General features: G+C 44.3%; 1 protein-coding gene across 1 annotated transcript in view; it reads left to right on the top strand.

Moving 5' to 3' along the window:
• TTI2 (TELO2 interacting protein 2) overlaps positions 1-16,258 on the top strand; it is a 193,755-nt gene extending 177,497 nt beyond the window's left edge. Inside the window, exons 6-7 of the mRNA XM_069617966.1 lie at positions 15,520-15,682; positions 16,114-16,258. Coding sequence (XP_069474067.1) covers positions 15,520-15,682; positions 16,114-16,194 — 244 coding nt within the window. The 3' untranslated portion in view covers positions 16,195-16,258. The remainder of the gene's footprint in view (positions 1-15,519; positions 15,683-16,113) is intronic.
• Positions 16,259-22,584: the final 6,326 nt, after the last annotated feature.

The raw sequence follows: 22,584 nt of genomic DNA, 5'->3' as shown, positions 1-22,584 counted from the left end.
TAGGAATTGCTCCTCTTACTGTTAGAAATAAATTCAATGCAAGACAAACTTTGCTGACACATAATGCAATTCACAATGAACTGTGCCACATGCTCCTGGAGATTAGGAGAGAACCACTCTTCTGCAATTGTTGCAGCTAGACTCTCTCAAGTCATATGTGCTGGGTAGTGAAGCTGCTCCAGCACTACTCCCAAAAATGCTAGAGGCATAACTGGCTTTCCAGTGCCATCCTGCCTCCAAATTGCCTCAGTGGGGAATAATGAACTGTTGGGGAGAATATTAATTTCTGTGCCAATTCCCTTTAACCTTAGAGACAGTGAGTGGGGCCTTTTTCTCACTCAGTCGTGTATTTTCCTGACTCTGATTTTCTATGTTCCTTGCTATTTTATGGAGTCTATTAAACTCCATAGGCATCTGCGTTTTGCATTGTGATACACAGCACCTTTTGTGCAGTGCCACTGAGACAGTCTCTTAATGTTTAACTACATTTTCTTTGGTGAACTACTGTTCCCAAGAATAGTAAGATGACCCCTGTCTGTCTTTACTTTATAGGTCCAGCACACACCACCCTATGTGGAGTGCTGGGGGGGTTACATAGTAACTCCTTCAACCCATTCCTCATGTAACATTTTGTTACCCTAACTCACTTGAATAGCTGGTGGCAGTGGTTTCTTTTTTACCACCTAGTGACCCCCTTACTTCTTTTTCGCCATTTCTTGTTAGTTTCTTCTAGGCTTTTTCTCTGTTTGCATCAGGGTTGAGTCCTTTGTGGGTTTTTCCTTTGACGGGCTTCAGCACTGAATACCGTCCAGGCACCAGTGTGTCTGGGAAGGCAGGAAGTGAGGGAAGAGTCCCAAAATGTTCCAGTCCTTTGTCTCTAGGTGTGCCTGAGTGAAACTAGTTCCATTTTGCCGGCTGACTGTCCTGCTGTGTGATTAACAGCCTAGGGCTGTGAATGAATGGGAACTTGCATGAAAAGCGAGATGTTTGGGACTAAGAGCAGAGTTGGCCACTGGAGGACAACATCTGAAGCAGAAGATAGAAGACGCCAGCAGCACCGACCTGGACCACAAAGTGCCCGGCGATGCCCTGCTACTGTGCTGACCCTGTTTTTGAATCGACAGGGAAGACCTGTAAAGGATGACTTCCTCCCTTAGGCTGGTGGGACCAACTAGCCTCGAGACAAACGCTATTTTGGCGCAGCTCCCGATTTGCGACTTTCCAAGCCTGCAGAAGCCCAATACGTGCGGGGTACCTCAACTATCTGTGAGTAGATTGTCGTGCGAATCAGGACAGATTTTCGTGGGCATCCAGAGGACCCTACAGAAGCAAGAAATCTGCATCCAGAGTCCCCTCACCAGTGTCCAGGACCGAAGGATCAAGGAAATCCAACTGGATCTTTTTGTTTTTCTTTGACGCTGAGAAAAGGTGACCACAAAGAGCTGCTGAATCTACGGAAATCCATTGCTGCAGAGACCCTCTCTCGAGTGCTGCCGCAGAAGCCCGCCAGACGTCCTCCCTTTTGTCACCATGACCAAGGACCAGGAACAACGGTCTGCAGCATTGTATGTAGAAGACATCCAGCTGGAACAACTTCATTTCAAAGGTACTGTGGGGCTTCGGGTGCATTATCCTTTTGCTATTTTGGGTGCTTCCAAACTTTGGGAGTGCGATTTAACCCTACACTAAGTTGACCTCAACTTACCTGCACTGGTCTTACAGCTTGTGCTTTCTAAAGGAGAGTCTACTTGAGTTGCTGTGATTTCTCTTTTGAACACTGACTATTTAAGAAAATGTTTCTAAGAAAACGTGCATCAGAACTTTGACTTTGCCCATTGACTTTGGCTGTCCTGGCTCCCTAAAGGCCTCATTCCAATTCTATTGGCTTTGGCAGTGCTTGTTCCTTTGCAGGTTTTAAATGTTGAACACTTTGATGCTCGGATAATAGACTGCCTGCAGCCCTTTGGGAGAATCTAACGGTGCTTACAACTTATCAGTCTGTTCTGATCTAACCCTAACCATTCCTTCCTTAAAGAACTCAATATGCAAAGTTGTTACCAAAATAAATGTTATACTGACCTCAACTGATGTCACCTCTGGGTGCTGGAACATGTGTAACATATGAATTCATTGCTCACCTGCTTTATTGTTCACTGTTTTGAATTGAATCCTAATTTGGGATTAATGTTACAACTAACTGCTGCTTTTTAAAGAATGCTTTAAATATAGTTGTGTATAAATACATTATAACTTTAAGTGTGTAAATGTTTACTTGCATATGTGTGTTTACTGATTTCATTGTGCAGCTCTGCCGCTCACATTACCCCTCTTAAGGTAAGCCTGGCTGCTCAGTCACACTACCAACTTGTGTAGTACAGGCCTATTTTAAAAGGTGGGTTACCTAAGACCAAGATATAGGTCTTGTCTAGTTCCACACCAGTTGGACTGCACTAATTCCTACCTAGCAAGAACACACCCACTTTCTCCATAAATCCTGTTCTTGTGGAGCTCGACTATCCAACTGGGCTGCATGTTGCACCGAAGTGCCATCTGCATGGACAAAGCCACTCCTTTTCCAGCGTGACAGACCTGCGTGCACAGTTGACGTCACATAGGCCGAGTCAGAATAAACCATCACTTCCTCATCCTCAAAGCTTTGCAGCAGTTTGATGAACGCCACTAATTCTGCAGCCTGTGCAGTTCGGGCTGGACTGCCCCTTTTGGGGTAGGACCAAGCCTGATTTGCATATGGTTTTCCCCTTCTGTAATGGCTTGGCAGGCTGAAAAACAATGGCCTGGAGGGTTGCCCAGAGCTTTGTCTGTGGTTATGATTAATTCAAAACCTTCCAGTCATCACCTTTCTGTTTTGCTAAAGTCACCCCGAGTGGGACGAGTATGCCCAGGCGTGGGTCCCGAGTCTGCCAGGCCTAGAGACCCAAGCTACTCATCACTGATGACACCCAACAAGGCTGAAACATTTCTGGGGATGCTTGTGGTCTCGTGCAGATGGGATGTGACCTAGCAGTTCGGGCTGGATTGCCCCTTTTTTGGTAGGTCCAAGCCTGATTTGCATATGCTTTTCCCCTTCTGTAATGGCTTGGCAGGCTGAAAAGCTATGGTCTGGAGGGTTGCCCAGAGCTTTGTCCGTGGTTATGATTAATTCAAAACCTTCCAGCCATCACCTTTCTGTTTTGCTCCTGTATAATTTGAAGACAACTTTGTGCTTGTTACAACCTCAAATTCATCTTATCTATTCAGTTTCACTACTGCTGACCTAGTATGCCTTTCCCCAGTCATTTTGTCAATTTGTGAAGGGCCATCAATAAAAACAACTCCTCTGCCCCCCCCCCCCGACCCTCCCAATGGCATTTTTTATCTACGTGCGCTTCTTTGAGCCCTTTTAAAAGTGATTGTATGTACTGTAATCGAAACCCCAAGCCCTGCAATAACTGTATAGGCCTAGAAACTGTTACATTTTCCTCACTGTTTTCGGTGCTCAGTTTTCATGATCGCTTTTGCTCTTTCAGGTGTCACTTTTCTCCCTTCGTGAGAGATCAACTGTCCTATATACAAGACAGCCTCTTAACAATATTGTCATTTCTCGTTCTCTACCTTGTATCTTTCTCTGAGAGTATTGTCTTGAGTTTAACTGAGTCTTCTCTACATCTTCTGTCTCACTACACATTTGTCACCCACATACTGAATTATTGCACTTTCAAGTTGGACATTACCCAAGTCCATCTGGAGGACTCTGTTAAAGATCGAAGGAGACTCGCAGTAGCCCTGAGGCAAACCAGTATGCTTCGGGTGCGTATTTCTATACAAAAAGGAAGGCCAATCTTGTGAGCCTTCATGAAGGGGAATCTAAAAGAATGCATTCTTTATTTCGACAATTGTGGCTGCTGACCGATGTTGCACAGTATCGTCGCAGGATTTGGAGCTAAAGGAAACTCTGCTTCGACTATATTGTTTAGAGGTGGCGAAGGTCCTGAATAAATCTCCACGACACCCCTTTGATTATTCACAGGTTACACAGCCGTGTTACATAATGAGTCTGATGGCACTAATATGCCTTGTTTCATTAAAGCAGAAATATACCTCCATCCGCCACTCTAGACATGAGGTATTGCTTTGCTTGTGGTAAAAGAGCTCCTGATTTTAATTTAATTTTAATTGCACCTATCCCTTTTTAATAAACGGACATCATATGGGCTCTTGGTCCACAACATTTCTGGCACCTTCTCTAAATCTTTCTGAAAAAATGTCAGTCTTCTTTTTACCAATGCCATTCTCTGCAGTATTTCTATTTTCTTTACTTTATTCCAATAAGTGATACATTATAAAAAGTACTACTTCATCAGAATAGTAATCTCTAAACAGTCCTTTGTTTGTCAAAGCTGTCAACCTGTATCCTTCACAGAGGGCTCACTCTTCTCCATCTCCTTCCTTCATCATTTGTCCCATGCGGCATCACCCTTTTCACCCTTTCTTCTCTGACCACAGCTGCTTCTAATTCTAAGAGAACGATCTGCCCTTCCTCATCGTCCATAGGGATTTCTGACCTAAACAAAAATGAATATGGTATTCTCAATATTATACCTTAAAACCTGGGTAACCCTAATAATAAAATGGTCACTCTTACAAAAATACTTCTGGATCTAAAGGCACTCCTTGTAATGTTTTCTGGCCTATAAAGGTTAGTATAAACTCTCCCACATTCATATAGTGTATCCCTGGAGTAGAGCACACTATTCCTACGTCTGTGAAAGATATCGTCATGTTAAGTTTGGTCATTAAGTCACGTCTCAATATATTGACTGCCGACTGCCTAGAGTATAATAATGGCATTGGCATGTCCTGTTCTCCTATGGAAATGGCCAATTCATCTGGAAAAGGGAACTTTATTTGTCGCCCCAGAGAACCCTTGAGCATTCATGGCAGTACCTGACATTGGATATTTTCCTTCGTGGACACAGGAACAAGTGGCTCCAGTGTCTACTAAAAATGAAAATGTCCTGCCTTCTGTTGTCACCTTGACCCTTGGTTCATCATGGGGATATGGTATTACTGATGGTACTGAACACATCAAGTCACTCTTTGGGCTGTGCTATTGTGTATATAAATCCACCACCGTACCTGTGAAAGGATTTCCTCCTATCGCAGTTACACTCCTCATTTTGGGTGCAGGTTCCTGTTGTGTTCCTGAAGTAGTGTTCCATTGTGGTAATTGGCTGCTGTATTGGTGTTTGCTGTAGCTGGGCCTGCTGTGTTTGCATGGGTGCCTGCGGTGGCTGCCCCTGCAGCGATTGCATTTGCAGCAGTGCTGACTGCAATTGTGGGAGTTGCAGCGCATATGTCGGTGTATGCGTGTAATATTGGGCATAATATTCCTTGTTGAGCATAATATTCCTGCGATTCTGTGTTCATTTGTGGCATATAACCCATCCTCCCTCTTGGAGCTTGCCAATTCTGTTGCATGCTTCCTCTGCTTCTGCATGTCCCAGCTGTATGTCCCATTCTCCCACAATTCCAACATTGATGTGGCTGTCTACTGTTAATCCTCCTCTTCCCTGAACATTTCGAAATCCACCTTGTCCTATTCCTCTAGGCCCATTCCCTCTTATTCTTGCCCAAAAATTGTACCCAGTCTGATTTTGCTTCCCTGACTGTGTCTCCTGTGTCACCCGTCCATTACTGGTCAATACCGCTTCCTCAATGGCTATTTTGGACAATTAGTTTCTGAACTAATTTTCCTTCCGCCTGCTTTCTATTCTCTGGTTTCTTATTTTTCTCCTACATTAATCGTCAGTGATGCTTGATTGCCAGTTGTATTTCTGGCCATGGCTTTGCTTCCATTCCTACCTATTTTTTTTTCAATTGCAGTTGCACCGGCTCAGGCAGCCCCTGACACAAAATGTGGTAAAATAATGCTACCATTTTATCCCACGGTTCGCAAGTCTCCTGCTTCCATCTATCCTGAATATCTTGAATATAAACAGGATCTTCATCCTAACCCATTTTCCTAGTCATGATCCTACCCATGTCTGATCTATCGGAATATTGCACTGTGAGCGCTCGGCATACTTCTGCTCTGCAATTATTAAATGGTGCTCTATTATGTGTTTTGCGTAGTCACACCTGCGTATTCTGCTAATTTCCAAATGTCGTCCGCTCGCTCACCTAGAATTTTGTCGCCTATAGCTAACATCATTCCTGAGATCATCCTCTCTAACCCACAAATCCATTTTTCCGCACCAGAAGTTAAACTCGGCAATTTACACCTTAAATTATCTTTAGCCATCTGTGGCCATGGTATACATTGTGGTCATCCCCCCCCCCTTCGCCAACAATGGGAATTGTGAAAATCCTGCTTCACAATCATATTTACCTACGCTCCTTGTCTTCAAGGCAGAGCAAGCCTCACCCGTTAGTTTCCTTCCTGATATTGGTCTTAACCTGCTTACATATGGTGTGGATATATCCCCTGTACTGCGTGATCGTGTTGCTCGTCGCTCAACATAAGGAGCCTCACCCATTAGTTTCCTTCCTGATATTGGTCTTAACCTGCTTACATATGGTGTGGATATATCCCCTGTACTGCGTGATCGTGTTGCTCGTCGCTCAACATAGGGGGTTGATTATGGTGTCCTTCTTTTAAGGTCCTGTAAATCTGCTGTTTTATCCCATTTTCTGCACTCGATTCTTTTAAAAACCTGCCTGTGCCCTCTCTTTGCACCCTTTCATTCTCCTCCCTTTCTTCGTCTGACATCATTATGTCCCAGCTTGTGTGACTGTTGTCTCCTTCTGCGTCTTCGGGGTCAGATCTGTTTAAAGACAATGTTCTGTGATTTCACCAGATCTATCTTCAGTTCCCTTGAATAGAGATCCATCTATATTATCTTGGGTTCTGTACATTTATAGCTTCCCAAGCCTTTGTTCATGTCTCCTGTATACTGTCCACCAGCCCATGCTGATCGTGGCATTCCTTGCAGTTCCCTACGGGGCTGTTGTGACCCTCTCTTCTCATCCAATTATTTTTGTGCATCAATCGGCACTATGCTCCTATTGCATAAATATTCTATTTCATTATCTTTTAATCCCCTATTTTTATTAATTTCTTCTCTTCTCCTCATATCCCTCGATTCATCTTCTCGCCTTCATTGCAACCTACTGTGAGGAACTCATGGTGACAACAAGTAAGACCGACACAAGTGATCACAGTTCAAGGGGGTTTATTGAACACTCTGTATGCAGGTTAAAAAAATGCCTATTCTAAACCTAAATCTAAGATGGGGGCAAGCGTCGAACATCAAACAATAATAAGGCAGTCCTATTGGCATTGTCAAAATAAGAACACAAGAAGGGCCTATACTAAGAAGCCTATTGCCAAACCTCACACCTAATACAAAAACAAGGGTGTGGGGAATTTCTCAAGAAAAGTGTTCTCAAAATAATGTCAGGTTGCAGTGGCCTGGGTCTCCCTTCCCCATTTTTTGACCACGGGGTAAGATGGCAGCTTGTAGCACAGTACAGTCTCCGCCTGCTTGCAGGACTGTCGATGGCCAAGTCTTGTTTCACTTGAGTCTCTTGCCTTCGAGGGCTTGACTTGTTCAGCTAACAAAAAACAAAAGTTCCTTTTAACAAATGAAAGTTTGTTTCCAATATTCGTTGGGTGATGGGTTCACCCCTAGATCTCCCCTCTTCTGGGTGCTGACCCTTCTTGACTTCACGTTCACTTTACTCTCGAGTGTTACAGGTTTTGCTTCCCTTGCTTTCTTTCGATGCAGGATTCACGTCCCTTGTTTCTCTCAATGTGGGATTCACTTCCCTTGCTTTTCAGTTAGTTTGCAGATTAAAGTCTTTCGATTGTACAGGGATTGTGCGTAACCCTCAGTGTGACCACTTTTACCTATTCCGCAGGCTCCCCTATGGCCTGCTGGTATCTGTAATTTTCTCTGATGCGGATCGACCAGAGTCTCTTCAGTTAGCACCCACGTGGTGCCGGTTTCCCGCTACAGCTGGTCTCCCATTACCACTTTTACAGTTAATTCACAGTTCCTTGAACTTGGTTAAAAATTGCCATTTTGCAATTCTCTCACTCCACACGGCTAGGTTCTTATCAATTCTCCCCTCAACTCACTGACTGTGATGAACCGCTTGGTTGTTGGCTTTCTGGGAGTCGAGGCCCGTACCACAGGTACCGGAGCTTCCCTCGCTCCTGCTTATCGGCATAAGCTTGCTCTGTGTACCATTGACATATGCTGCAAGACACTTGTGCTATTGTTTGTGGTCTTGGGCTCTCTTGCATGAAGGTTCCGCAGGTCTGGGACGAAAAGGGCAAGGTCACTTCTCTCCTCACCACACTCGATTCCTGCCGCCTTTCTCCTTTTCTTGAACTGCCATGTGATAGCCGTCTCGTCGTGCTGTCTGCCGTGCTCACCTTGCTCAAACTGTGCTTTCTGGCTCCACCTTTTATCCCTGTGGGGAATTGAAAGGGCCGTTGAGTGTGTGCTATTCAGATCAGTTGACTGACTTTGCCAGATCCTGCTATAGGGACATGTCAGATAAACGGCTCTGGTGTTAGTCTGTTGTCGTTTGTATTGTGCAAAAGTGTTCGTGGTGGAAAGGGGGGCTGTGGGAAGGGGGATGATGTGTCTCGCCTGTCGGTGTGTGACACTCCCTGAGGACTCCCTGTTAGGAAGAATTCTCAGAAATGTGCTAATTCCTCTCCACCTTAGAGACCCCCAGCACTTTTGCTGGACTCTAAGACTTTTTTAATGTTTAACATGGAGAGAGTGAGACCCTTTTCCCACTCTCATGTATTTTTCTGTGATTTAAACTCTGTGTTTCGTTTGGATTTTGGATTCTGACAAACTCCATAGGCATCTTTTTGCATTGTCACACAGCATCTTCACTGCAGTGGCACAGGGAAAGCCTTTCAGATTTCCCAAGGTTTAAATAACTTATTCTTGGATATCTACTGTTTCCAAGAGCAGTAAAGTGAAATTGACTTTACTTACATTTGTAACTTTCTACGCAGCACACACCATCTTACAAAACTGTGCTGGAGGGGTTACTTAGTATCCCCTTTGTCTAGTTTCTCATGTAACATTTTTATGTTGCCCTTTACACAATTAATGGCTGGTGGCAGTGGATTACTTTTTACTACCGTGAGGTGTTTTTACCGTGGACTGCATTCGTAGCTGCAGTGAAGCACCCATGGGTGCCATTTTTGTCAAAATGGCCCTGGTTTTCTTTTTACGCCATTTCTTGTTGTTTAGGTCCTTCTTGGGATTTACTCTGCGTGCCAAACGAGGTTTGGTCCCTTTGTTCAGTTTCTTTGGCGGGCTTCACGAGTGAAACCCGCCTCTGACTCCATGATGTCTGGCGGGGGTAGGAAGTGAGGCAGGTGCCCGAAACACCCTGTGCTTAGTCTCCTAGGAGACAAGAATACACTCTTAGGCGATTGGCCGGCTGGTTGTCCGGCAAGGACAGCCACCCTACTGGGTGGCTGACAGCTAGGCTGGAATGAATGGGAGAAACCTGCATAAAAGCCGGTAAGCTAGCTCAGCGGGTTCATCGCTCACTGCTGTGATCTGAGCGTGATCTGCAGGTCGCGGGTTCGAATCTCAGCAAGGCCAACTCAGCCTTTCATCCTTCCGAGGTCGATAAATGAGTACCAATTTCGGTTGGGTGATATTGTATGTAGATATGTGCTCTGTAAAGCGCTTTGGATTAAGGCGCTATATAAATAACACATCATTATCACATCATCATTATAAAAGGCGAGGCTTTTTGGCTTGGAAGGCGGAGTTGACCACTGGATGAAGGAATCCGAAGAAGAACTTGGAAGAGACGCCTGCTGCAAACTCCTGGACTGTTGGTTTGCTCAGTGAAGCCTTGCTGCTGTGCTGAAGCTCCAAATTCCCCTCGACTAGAGAAGCCCTGCAAGGACGACTTCTTCCCTTGAGTTGGTGGGACCAATTAACTCCAAAGTAAGCCACCTGGACATCCTCTCGGAGCTGGTTGAATTTCCACAGCAGTCGCTGCTGGAACCGAATAGCCAGGGAGATGAACACCAGATAGTATGCGTTCCTTTTAAGTTGGCCAATAGATCCAGGAAGATCCTCCGGACTCCCAGGAAGCAGGACTGACCGAGCTTGAGCCACCTCAACAGAGTGCTGGACCCCAGAAGCAAGGAAAGCCCATCTCAACAGCCAGGAACCACAGTGGTGTTCTTTGCGGTAGATGCAAGTAGCTGAAACACCGAAGTTGTTTGAAGATTGCTGGTTGCTGTCGGTGACCGTCCCATTGCAGTCCCCAGAAGTCCTCCGTCTTGTCCCCACGACTGAGGCCCAGGAACAACCGGATCTGCAGAGCTGCACATGAACAGAAGTCCTCTGCTGCATTTTTCTTCTAACCAAAGGTACTGTAAAGAGAACTTAACTCTTGTTGTAGAGTTGCTTGCATCTTCTACTCTCACAAGCCTAACAGCTTGTGACCCTACATTTGATTCTTCTTTTTCTTCAAAGACTTCTAAAACATTGTGCAAAGGCTTTTACTTACCTGCAAGAAGTACTTCAGCCACATAGACTTTTGTCCATCGACATTGGCTTAGCCTGGTTCACTGAATGACTCTCCTCTCCTCTGGCATTGTGTTACACCTGTCCTTCCAGGAAGGGGTTTACTTACTCTGCATTGGGGGGTCAAAAAGTATTTGCCTCCTTAAGAAGATTTGTGATCTCTTGTTTGTTCTAATAACTCTTTCCTTTGACACTCTTATAAGCATACTCTGAATGCAACAGTGATCTATTAATGTCCACAGGGTCCTAGCTATTTAAGTCACCTGAGGTTGTAGGAAGTGTCTGTGTGCCATCCCCAATGCGTATTTGCTGATCCTGAAAACCCTAAGAGTGTGTATTTTTGCAATATATTTGAGTGTTGCTATTATAGTGTTCCCTTCTGAAGAAGGCTTGGTTAACTGACTGGTAAATCAATGATTAATAGTTTTATCAAGAAACCTTGAGTATCTGTGTGTATTTGAATACTTTCTCTGTGTAACTACCCTACTGCTCACATTGACCCCTCTTGAGATAAGCATGGCTGCCCATCCACACTACCAACCTGTGTAGTTCAGACTTATACCAAAGGTTGGGTCCCTATTGCCAGGAGGCAAAGGTTGTTATAGTGCACCCAAAGAGTACTACACCAAATCTTACCTAACACCCCCCATTCAGGTGATCCTCCCTCACTGGTCCACGCCCAGGACCTGGATCCAATAGTGATGGCTGTGTCCTGGCCACCTGGATTACAGATCCCGGGGACTAGCTAGGGAGACACATTCAGGTTTCTCACATAGCGTGCTTTCATTCTTTGGGCTTCTATCTCTTCCTGTTTCTTCTCTGCAAGCCTCTCCTTTTCATTTCTTTCCTCGGGTCTTCTTTGTTTTTCCCTTCACTTGCACTCTTTGTCCCTCTCTTGCTTGTATGCTCTTTCTTCTTCCTTCTCTTTCTATCCTGCTCTTCTCTTTCTCGAACCCAACCAATGCCCTTATTGTCTAGCTTAAGCAATATTTGTCTTCCCATCCATTAATTCTGTACTATTATTTCCTTAGCTTTAACTTTATTTCCTGCTTCTTTCTCTATTCGTCTGTCTTGTTTGTCCTTCCTCTCATCATGCTGCTCACTTTGATAGCGCGCTGCTATATCTTTGCGTTCTCCGCTTTTGCTCTCCTCCACATTATTCTCACTTCTATAAGCGGGGGGCGCATATGTTGGATTAACATACCCTTCCACTGGTTTTAATTCCTTCAAAGTGTAAAATGCCTTCTCCTCTTTGTCCGTGCTCTTCTCTTCAGGAGGTGAAAGCGCAGCCAATGGCATTTTATCCTCCCCTTTATCCTGATTGAGTATCCACTCCCTATGCGCTGGATCTTCTTGCTCGCATTGGTACATTTTCCAAATCCAAAATGGCTAGCCTTTTCTGCAACTTGTTTCCCTTATATGTGGCATGCAAATATGTCATTGTATGCCACAATATGTCTTTTGACAGTGAACCCTCCTGAGGCCACGGTATGAGTGTCTTATTAGTCGTGCCTCAAACCCATTCCGAATGAAAATTCCTTATTTTCACTGTGCATCTTGGTAGTGTTGTATATAAATGTAAGAGAGGTGTATCCCCCATGATGACAGATCGGTTTTGATAGTCGACACTTACCGTTGTTTTATTTCATTCTTTATTTGATCAAATATACTGCACCGATCAATTGGCGCAGGCACCATCAATCACCGTTTATAATCCCACTCGGGATATATTTAAACTGCTCACTTTATTTTAAAAAATCTGTGATATTTTGTTTCCTCCTTCGTTTACACTTTCTACCAATTTGTATTATCATTCTTGTGGTGTTAGTACATTAAAAGAGTCTCTTCTTTACTTGTATTACATTCCTTTGATTTTTCCCTTCCTGATTGACGTCAATCTCTTGGTCATTATTTTCACCCATCTCAAATTTTTTTACTATCGTTTTATATTTATCAGTCTAGACACAACCAAAGATTTATTTTAAACAGTTTTATACCCCCACATGTGTACTTATTGAAATTTTGACTGCGTAAGCCTTCCTTTATCATCTTCGTAAATGTATCTTCTTCACTGTTTTACTCCATTCTGGAGTTTGATACACAACTCTTCCGCAGGCCTTGCCTCAGAAATCCTTAATACCCTTTATCTTAGTGTGTAACCTTCAATTTCCTCGAAACCAGGAATCGAGGAATCTACTTCTCTTCATAATCTCCCCCCAAAAAATTGTTACTTTTTACATTTATTATTTATAACACAATTTCTCCCTCTATTTTTGCCACGTTTGATGTTCTACTTAAATCCGTGACTCAGTTTGAGTCCTCCGGCATCGACTCTCCCCCTGAACTGACCAGTTCCCCTTCCATCCACGGGGCACCTTCCATCCAGGAATTTCGTTAAAGAGGGACCTGCCAATCAAATCTTCACACATGACTCTGCGTGCTGATCTCGACAGAAAACGGCGGTCGTCTGGCTAATGGCAGGAGTAGCCGAGCGATCCAGGGGTCTGGATCAGGCCTAGGACGACTACACCGCAACCATCCACACTGCTACCAAATTGTGCTTTGGCACTTTGAAGCATTTTTTGTGCTAGATGGAATTGCAGTAATGGGCACAAACCAAATAACAGGACAGCCTTGAGGAATATGGCAATGTACTACTTTATTATCAATTCAATTAAATGGGGAGACCTGATAAACATCAGACTGATTGTACATTGCCACCCAAGTTTGATTACATAGAGGTCTTACACCTCAATATACGTCATCTATGACGTCATTCTATGTGGCAAAATACAAAACCTATCCAGGGAAGGGATTGGTGAAGGGAACAGATCTACTTAGAGAACATCTAAGGAGTAGTGCTTCATTGGCTACCCCTTGTCTGTAGGGCGCGCCGTGAACTACCTCTAAACACATATAGTACTGATTATAGTGGACACAACAGTGGATTGGCTCCTACAACATTGTTTTAGGTTGTCCCCCAACCCGACTGATTGGTTGAAATTCTATCTCAACCTTGGACTTTTGGATCCTTAGCAGCACGTACGTGAAATGAAACCTAGGTGTTTGAATCCCGTCAGACTACTCCCCATTTTTCTAATTAATCTCATCTGTCATTGGTATGCCATCAGCCTAAGTCTTCCGTTTGTAGTTGACCTTGTTGCTGCTCACTGTCCTGAAACATTCAAGGGAGTGTGAGCACAACACTATGTTAACTTGAGGGTCTAATGAATAGGCTTTGTTTTTGACTTCTGGGTCACATGTGAAAAGACCACGAATTTGTCAATTTCGACCTTCCATTAACTGCATTTTGATTAAATTGTGCAGGGTGCTGTTGCTTCTTTTGCCCTCTAGAGACTTGCTCACTCCAGCTCATATGAACATTATGCAGTTTGGCTCTCACAGATGTTTTCATCTTCATTTATATTGAATGTCCCAAATTCAGAACTTATCCTTGTTCTCCCTTTATGCTTTGCGCTTATCCCCCTAAATGCCATCTTTGCTCTGTGCCAACCTTGACTTATCGTCTGGTCTGCTCATGGAGCCCTTTTTCCAAGCTCCTGATTCTTACAGCCTGGCCTGTCTCTGAGGTAGCTTAGTTCAATTCACTGTGAGCCGTCATCCATTTTCCTAATATGGCCATCGTTGCCACATTATATATTCCTCTATAGCAAGCTTCTGTAGGTTTTCTTTCTACATTGCGCTACTGCATAATTACAGTTATTGGTCAGTAAGTTATTTTGTCTTCTTTGAGATCCATGATTACTTTAGCTTTATGTTCGCTACTCTAAGTGCTTCAGTTAGATTGTTACTTAATATTTTCAGATTTTTTCAATATAGGTTCATATTTCTTCTGACACTTTGTCCTCGTCAGATTTCGTTTTAACGTCTGTCCATGGTATTCATTGATGTATTCTGACATCTTGGCAAGCGACATCCTTCCATGTAGCTTTCTTCCATGCAAATTTCTTTCATACTTTCAGTGTGAGAGTACATTCTGTATGGCTGTCTGAGTGCCAAACAGCTCTCATACACTCAATGCCGTATAGGAACGATGCAGGGCGTCCCATCTACGGCTTTTCTTTCTTCGACTGTTCAATATGACAGTGGTGAGGGAGCAGGAACTGGCAACAAAATGTTCCTCTACAGTCTCATTCGCCATCTTGGCTCCTCTTCCTTTTTTTTAAAAACAGGGGTACCTCATAACCACCCCTCCACCCCCCCTACCCCCCCCCCACTAATCCCACATACACATATACATGTATATATACTTGGTCGATTTGAATCAAAAGTGCCCAAAGTGTAAACTTTCAAAAGAAAGTCTATTAAAACATGTATGATTATATATAAATATACCCATAACTTTAACACTGAGAACGGGTTAACATTTTGACCTTTCATTGCATTTACATGGGGAGATTAATACAAAGCTCAAAACACCTATTTAACTATGCTTTATCAATTCACTGAACACTCTCCTCTGTTTCCCCTGCCAAACACTCGGCCGCTCCCCACAGCTCACATTCAGAGGATACACTTACAAAGCATGTAACCATGTCCCTCTGTTGTGTCCGAGCCACTATAGCTGTTAAAAATAGCTGAAACAATGCAGCTGTATGAAACCCCAGTTCAGTACTCTATAAAAAAAGAGGGGATAAAAGGCAAAGGTCAGGATATCTCTTTCCTCCTCACCCCAGATGTCGAATTGGCAATCAAAATAATCGGCATGTTTACAATCCTTTCTGTTAATTGACTGCTTTTCTTGAGACTAGCAACTTTGCAGAATATTGCAGTTGCTCTTCCCCTAGCTATGCGATTCTACGGTTGTAAACGCCTTTCTTATATTCATGGAAACTTCCCAGGCTAATGTGCTACTGAAGTGGTATTCCCGTCTTGTGAAGCTAATCATTTTACTCTTTTCTCCCTCTTGAAACAGAATACCCTGCAGGCTCCTTGTGCTGCTGAAGGCACTCCTACGATTTATATATGACGTGGCCACTGACTGCAGTCTCACCCCACCGCATGTTAAATCCGATATGTTGCAGGAGGCCACACATTGCCTCATTCTCCTTGACCGATGCTCAGAGCGACAAATTAAGGTAAGTGGAGATCGCTGAAAATGAAAAGGGGAATCTCTGGCCAGGGGGGCCAACATTTAATGTGGCACAACAAGAAGAGCGTTCTAGGGATTTATGTGATCAAAGACAAATCCTTTCAAAGTATGTGTGTCATTGGTCTAGCCTCTGACAATAGAAGAGCTTGAAATCTGGTTTATTTTACATGCATGTACTACAGAAAAACTGCATTAAGGGGTACCAGGACAAGTGCCTTAATTTGTGGCATATTCTTATGCGATACCAGGCTTGCTACGTTCTTTAATAAGGCGCCTGTGTCGGGGTGCAGTTGTGGTGCATGAACTTTCAGTCGTGTGCTGTTTCTTGAGCGACAGTTGACACTGAAGCTTGCAACCATATTCAAAGCCGTTATCTGTGAAATGTTGAGCAATTTACTCATGTTTTATCTTTTTCAGGATATACTGGAAGGAATTTCCCACGCCTGCACAGAACCACAAGTATTACAATGTTTAGAGAAAGTGCAACAGGATGTCTGACCTGAAGCAGATATTGCACTGTTTATCAAATACTCAGCTTATTAAAGTTTATTTTTCTACCTTTCTTAGACTTGCTCTAATGATTTTGTGAGTGATAGTAACATTTCTAAATACCTTCTATACTATTATTTATCCATTATTGTCTCTTTGATAGATCCACACCACTAAGGCTGAGAAGCGAGGGCTCTTTCAAATTAACTTTCATTAGTAAAAATAGCTTTTTAAATCATGTAAACACAGTATGCTGCTAAATAGCTATGTGCCTCTTTGAGAACCCAAGGACTTTTCGTCAGCCTGCTCTTGCGACTCAGAGCCCCTCACCGAGTTCCATCCATAGAAGCTTCATGTTCTTTTCAGACAGTAAGAGGAACCACTGAGGAGAATTCTTGTAGTTTGAAGTTTTTTTCATTTGCAGGATGGTCAGTACTATTTTTAAAACGTTCTGCTGTTTCATCAGTGTGGTTGGCTGATAGATGTTGCCACAGAAGAGTTTGTTGATTCTTTCAAACAGTCACCAATAGGCTGCAGCCAGAAGCCTTCCATGCAGCACAGAAGTGCTACTTTTCACATCATACGAGAAGTGGGGGGGAAGAAATGTGTTATTTAGGAACAACACCATTGTATTGTAGTCATTTGTATAGCGCCATTGTCCCATTTGTATGACCTCAATGCACTTTGTGGGTGGAACACCCTCGGGGACCGAAGTCCAGGTATCTGAAAAAGATCGAAGTGTAGTCTTTAAGATGCATTCTGCCAAGGAGGGCGGGCTGGGCTCCATTAAGCAACGCAAGAGGTCAGGTACCTGGTGGGTGTTGTCTGTTGTCAAGACTGAGCGCTAGTGAGGGAGACTCGATTTGGGCCCATCTAGACAGACTTGTCTTGAGGTTGTAGGTTGTCGCTGTATACTAATGGTAGTGGTGTTGAGGGATGTCAGGGGTTTCAGTGTGATAAGTTATGTGAGCCGCTCGACCGAATTTGACATAGCTGTAGCTGCATTCTAGAGTGCATGGATGGAGAGCCGTGCCTGTGGCAGGTGTCCACAGACGTGATGCGTTTATACATACCAACTAGGACAGAGTTTATCTTTGATGTCGCTTTGTCTGATTTATTTTCTGGCACTGTGGTCTGGTCTACCCCCAAGTCTCCCAAAGCGATAGGCTGGTAGTCAGAGTGCATCTTGTGGGGTTAGAATGCTACCATTGGAGGGCCTGGCTAGTGGGATTCTTTGAGTGCAATAGGCAAATACATTAAATAGACTTAGCTACTACATGTCTTCCACATACTAAAAAGATGAACCAGGTAATCTAATAAGCGTGCTGGCAGGGGATACTTGCATGTAACCACTGTGCCTTTGCACAGCTAGCCTGAGCAGTTATAGATGCAAAGGGGTTGCATAGCAAGTAAATTGGAGCGTCATAGGTTGGCTGAAACCTTGTAGGTGCAATGCTTTGAGTGGACCACAAACATACAATTGGACTAATGGGGAAAACACCTGTTGATATCCCCAGATTACTTATCACACAAGAGAATCACAGGTTATTAAAAATTCACAATTCCTTCACACATTCCTTCCATGTATGTAGCCTCAGTCTATCTTGCCCTCCAACATATCTATCTAAACCCTATTGATTTTCTATCCCTAGCCAGCGCTGGTAGGCCGCTTATCTAGGGTGAGGGGATAGGAGTAAAGTAACTTGCCCTATCTTAATCTAGTCACCAAGACAATAGTATCTGATTATTTGATATTTTTCTTTTGTTTTCAAGTTTTTCAAAACCCCTTAACATTGGCGTGTGTAATTTGCTTTGCGGAATGGAACTCCTCACATTTAATTAACTTCCTTTGTTCTGCAAAAATCACACTTTAAAAGTACTTTGCAGGACCTATTTGGCTCCTGTTATGGTACATTAAAAAGGATCACCATATATTGGTGTCACGTAAAATACAAGTTGCACCCAAGTGTTCTAATCTGGTGCAATGTCTCACTTACAAAAACACTTTCTACCCGCATGGGAGGAAAGTGAAGAAATGCTAAAAGGAATTTCTTTTCTTCAAATGCCGCTTCGTGCTATTCCTTCTCTGCAAAAGGGTCATGTGTTGGCCGACCGAATCAGATCATTATCCACTTTCTTCAGGGCCACAGCATGTGTTACCATACTGTCGCAATACAAGAGTTCTCTCAAATCACTCTTCTACAAAAAAAAGCACCCCACTTGTAGTTGATACAAAAAATAGGGAGGGGGAACAATGTTTATATTTAATACCTATGCTTATTCAATTACTCAATAGTTGCGGAACAATTTTCAAAAAGGTAACCTGTCTTACCCTCTGTGGTTTTTCTCAACATCAGGGAGTGCGGGTAACTGCTAACTGTAAAGGATGCATATTTGCTATCATATTCCTGTGCGACCTGTAGAAACATATATTTCTTGGTCAGCTCTCCCGAAAAAAATTCGGACGGCCTACTCCCACACATCCAGCGTGTGTGCATTTTTTTTCATCATTTTCGCTTTCGTGTATAATTATAGAACGTAGTGTCCCTGAGAAACCGACTGCTGAATACAGCATCGGGCGCAAAATGTAAACGTAGTTCTATTCTTACCTACTCAGTCCGATCTGAGCTTTTTCCGTTTCTTATCCTTGCGTTCCTCATCTACGAGGACTGGAAAGTTTTTCTTATGTTTAAGCCATGCGCGTGCGCAGTTGTCCTCATCTAATAGATGGACTACACGCAGCGGCATAAAATGGGTGCCATCTTACAACGAAGCTGTTGTATGGAAAACCAGATCATTTAAGCATATTGCAAATAAAGACAGAGGCGATCTTAGATATAATGGCATACAAAAGTCTCTAGTATGTCTTGGACCCATCATGATCTATCTGAGGCTTGTGGAATCTGCTTAGATCACATGCTGTGCATAGGCCGACATCTAGTGGAAGCTGTGGAGTATTACAGTTGTTGTTTTCGAAACTCGAAAAGGGATGTCGACACGGCGTGCCAGTAATACTATCCCTAGTGTGACGTCCACTGTACCCATGATCCCTCGCGCGTCGAGGCCCCTCAGATAGTTTTTTTCCGCCATGCTAGACGGACACATATAGCAGAGTTCCTTTCGGCGATAAGCCATTGACTTTCTACAATTACAATAGTTTTTCTTTCTACCCTTTCATCGACTGCTGTAACACCATGCCGAGGAAAGAAAAAGAAAACTGCCCGTCGGAGACCATCGTGACGGACCGTACGGCCTTGGAAGGCCGCACTGGGCCTCGGCCCAGAAAGGAGAGAGAGAGAGAGAGAGAGAGAGAGAGAGAGAGAGAGAGAGAGAGAGAGAGAGAGAGAGAGAGAGAGAGAGAGAGAGAGAGAGAAAGGGGGGGGGCGGCGTTTTAGGAGGCCATTTTAGAATGCATATTCTCCCCTTCCTACACTTTGTTCGCCCAGCTGCCATTTCCATAACCCATAATTATGGAAAATACACCATTTAAGTTTTGCCCTAAATGTAATCGCAAATTCCCCTGGGTCGACAAACACTTAGTTTGCAATTTGTGTCTCCCGAGAGACCACGTCAAAATGTCTTGTTGAGCGTGCAGGCTCTTCTAGCCTAAGACGTTGAAGGACTGCTCCACCAAATGCTGGGCACACTATGCCAGGCAACTCGAGGCCATGGAGGTAGAGGGAGCCTTTAGTGATGGCAGCAACGCCGCACTTTTGGACGGCGAGGGCATTGGACTAGCTTCAGCTACTCAGACGCAGATCCCCGACCCCATAGGACAGGCCGGCGGCCATGTTGTGGGGACTAGAACTGGCGGCGGCAGCAGTACAAAAGCACACACCACCAAACACATAAGCCCCAGGTCGACATTCGACATACGAGTTGAATACTCGACAGCGTTCGACACCCCGTGAAAGGTCCAACGAGTCCCGGTCCTCTGTGCAATCTCGTTCAAGATCGCCACACGACCGGGTTCAACCGTCGAAAGACGGCAAGGGTGTCGCACGAAAAACTCCTTCCGAAGATCGATCATCCGCAGACGAAGCCTCGGCTCCCACACCCGAAGTTCGATGTTCGTCTGATAAAACAGCAGGCCCCAAGAAGTTTGTTAAACACTCCTCTGGGCCCCAGGGTGGGGAAAAACATCATAAAAAGTCCTCTAGGACCCCTCATAGGGACAGGAGTCCGACTAGGGACAAGTAATTACAAAAGGGAATATTGTCCAAGCCCACAGAGAAACCTAAGGACTTTAGGCCAAAGATTATACCTCCCACTGATAAGGATATGGGTATTTCCACTCAACCTATTGTGATCCCAAGTTCGAAGGAATGTTCTTCACAAGATATCGACAGGGTTATGCAAAGAATGACCTTCATGGCAAATTTTTATGAAAAGAACCCAGATTACTTTCAAAGTTTTTACTCCACTCCTCCCACCTCAGCCCCTTCCGGCTCTCAAGCCTCTGCCCTACCCTCTCAACCGCCTTCTAAGAGGTCTCGCTCTAATGTCCCCGTACAAAGCAAAGTTATAGATCTATATGACCCTGAAATAGATCTCTCTTTTGTGGAAACATCTGACCCTCAAATTAATTAAGAGGATACAGATTAACTCTATTATGGGGATGATGAGGACCCAGATGCAGACCAGGAGGCTACTATGTACTCCATAGATTCCCCTCTCAAGCAGGACACTCCAGTCCATTCCCCTGTTGACAATCAACCCCTCCTAAATGAAGTCTTAGCCAAAGCGGCAGAACACTTCTGGATTGACACACTGGCAGTTCAGGAAGATAGAGACTTTGCTGAACAGATACTGGGGGATAAAAAGACAGTAGGTCTGTTTATCCCGCTATTGAAATCGGTCCAACGCAGGATTCAGCTTTCCTTCGAAGCACCCAATCTCACATGGGAGGTTAACCCGCGTGTGGAAAAACTATTTAGGCCTGCACCATCAGACCCCTTATATATAAGAGGCCAATTAAAACCGGACTCATTGGTTGTTACCACAACAAGAAAAAGAGCAGGCACACCCCTTGCTTCCTCCGAGGGCCCCACCAGATAAGGAAAGATATATGCCATGGGCAGAAAGGTTGCTTCCTCCGCGGCTTATCCTACTAGAATTGCCAACAATGCTACACTTTTGGCAAGTTAAAACTGCCATAAGTGGGAGGAGATTTCTGCATTACTTTCATCTGCCTCGTTGCCACTTAAATCGCAACTGGCTCTAGTGGCAGCAGACGGAAGGGCCGTATCGACCTGCCTTCGCAAATCAAACTTCAATGCAGCTGACAATGCGGAAAGGGTCATTGCGGAGGGGATTATTATAAAGAGGCATGCATGGCTTCGCCAGTCAGGCTTTAGGCCAGAGACACAAGCCACTCTAATAAATATGCCAGTGGAATCTAATGTGCTCTTCGGCAAGGCTGTAGAAGATGCACTTAAGACCGCAAAGGATGAGTATGACACTCTAAAATCTTTAGGTCAGCTCACAAACAAGCCTACTGGTCAAAAGGGCAATGGTAATTTTCACCGTTTTCGGGGCCAAAATTCACAGAGGATATCCGGCTACAATCAAGGCCAAGGTTCCTATGGCAATAATCAAGGACGGGCCTTCCAAGGCTATCCATAGGGCAAAGCAGAGGTTGTGGTGGTCGGGGCAGAGGCCCAGCTCGAGGTGGCACCCCACCTCAGAGCAAGAGACATTCCGCTCCAGGTACCCTCCCATGCATCTCCAGTAGGAGGACGCATTTCCAACTTCACCAAAGCATGGGAGGGTATCACCTCGGACAGATGGATGCTGTCCACGGTAGCAGGGGGCTACTGCATAGAACTACTTCAATGTCCCCACGACCACCCCCTTGACAGAAGATCCACTCAGAGGAACATCAGTAGATCCTTCTAGAAGAAATAACAGTGCTTCTATTAAAGGACGCCATAGAAGTGGTCCCAACCGATCAGGTAAACGGGTATTTATTCAACTTACTTCCTTGTGCCAAAGAAAGATCTACCAATGTGCCCTGTATTAGATTTGCACCCTGCAAACAAGTATGTCAAGCCACAAAAGTTCTGCATGACTACGCTACAAGAGGTAATCCCGCTACTAAAAAAGGGATTACATGGCAACACTGGATATGAAAGATGCCTATTTTCATATTTCAATGTTCCCAGCGCACAGACAATTCTTGCGTTTCAAGATAGTGAACGTGCACTACCAATTCACGGTGCTGCCCTTTGGAATAGCCTCGGCTCCAAGGGTATTTACAAAGGTACTGGCGGTAGTGGCAGCGCACCTGTGTAGGGGAGCAATCTCCGTGTACCCTTACCTGGATGACTGGCTCATAACAGGTGAATCGCCTTTGATTTGCAGACAAAACATCCAAACAACAATCAACCTCCTCTTTCA

The sequence above is a fragment of the Ambystoma mexicanum genome, chromosome 10 (genome assembly GCF_040938575.1).
Source record: "Ambystoma mexicanum isolate Mex_15411 chromosome 10, UKY_AmexF1_1, whole genome shotgun sequence".
In the NCBI taxonomy this organism is placed as follows: domain Eukaryota; kingdom Metazoa; phylum Chordata; class Amphibia; order Caudata; family Ambystomatidae; genus Ambystoma; species Ambystoma mexicanum.
This window is presented reverse-complemented; position numbering and strand designations above follow the sequence as displayed.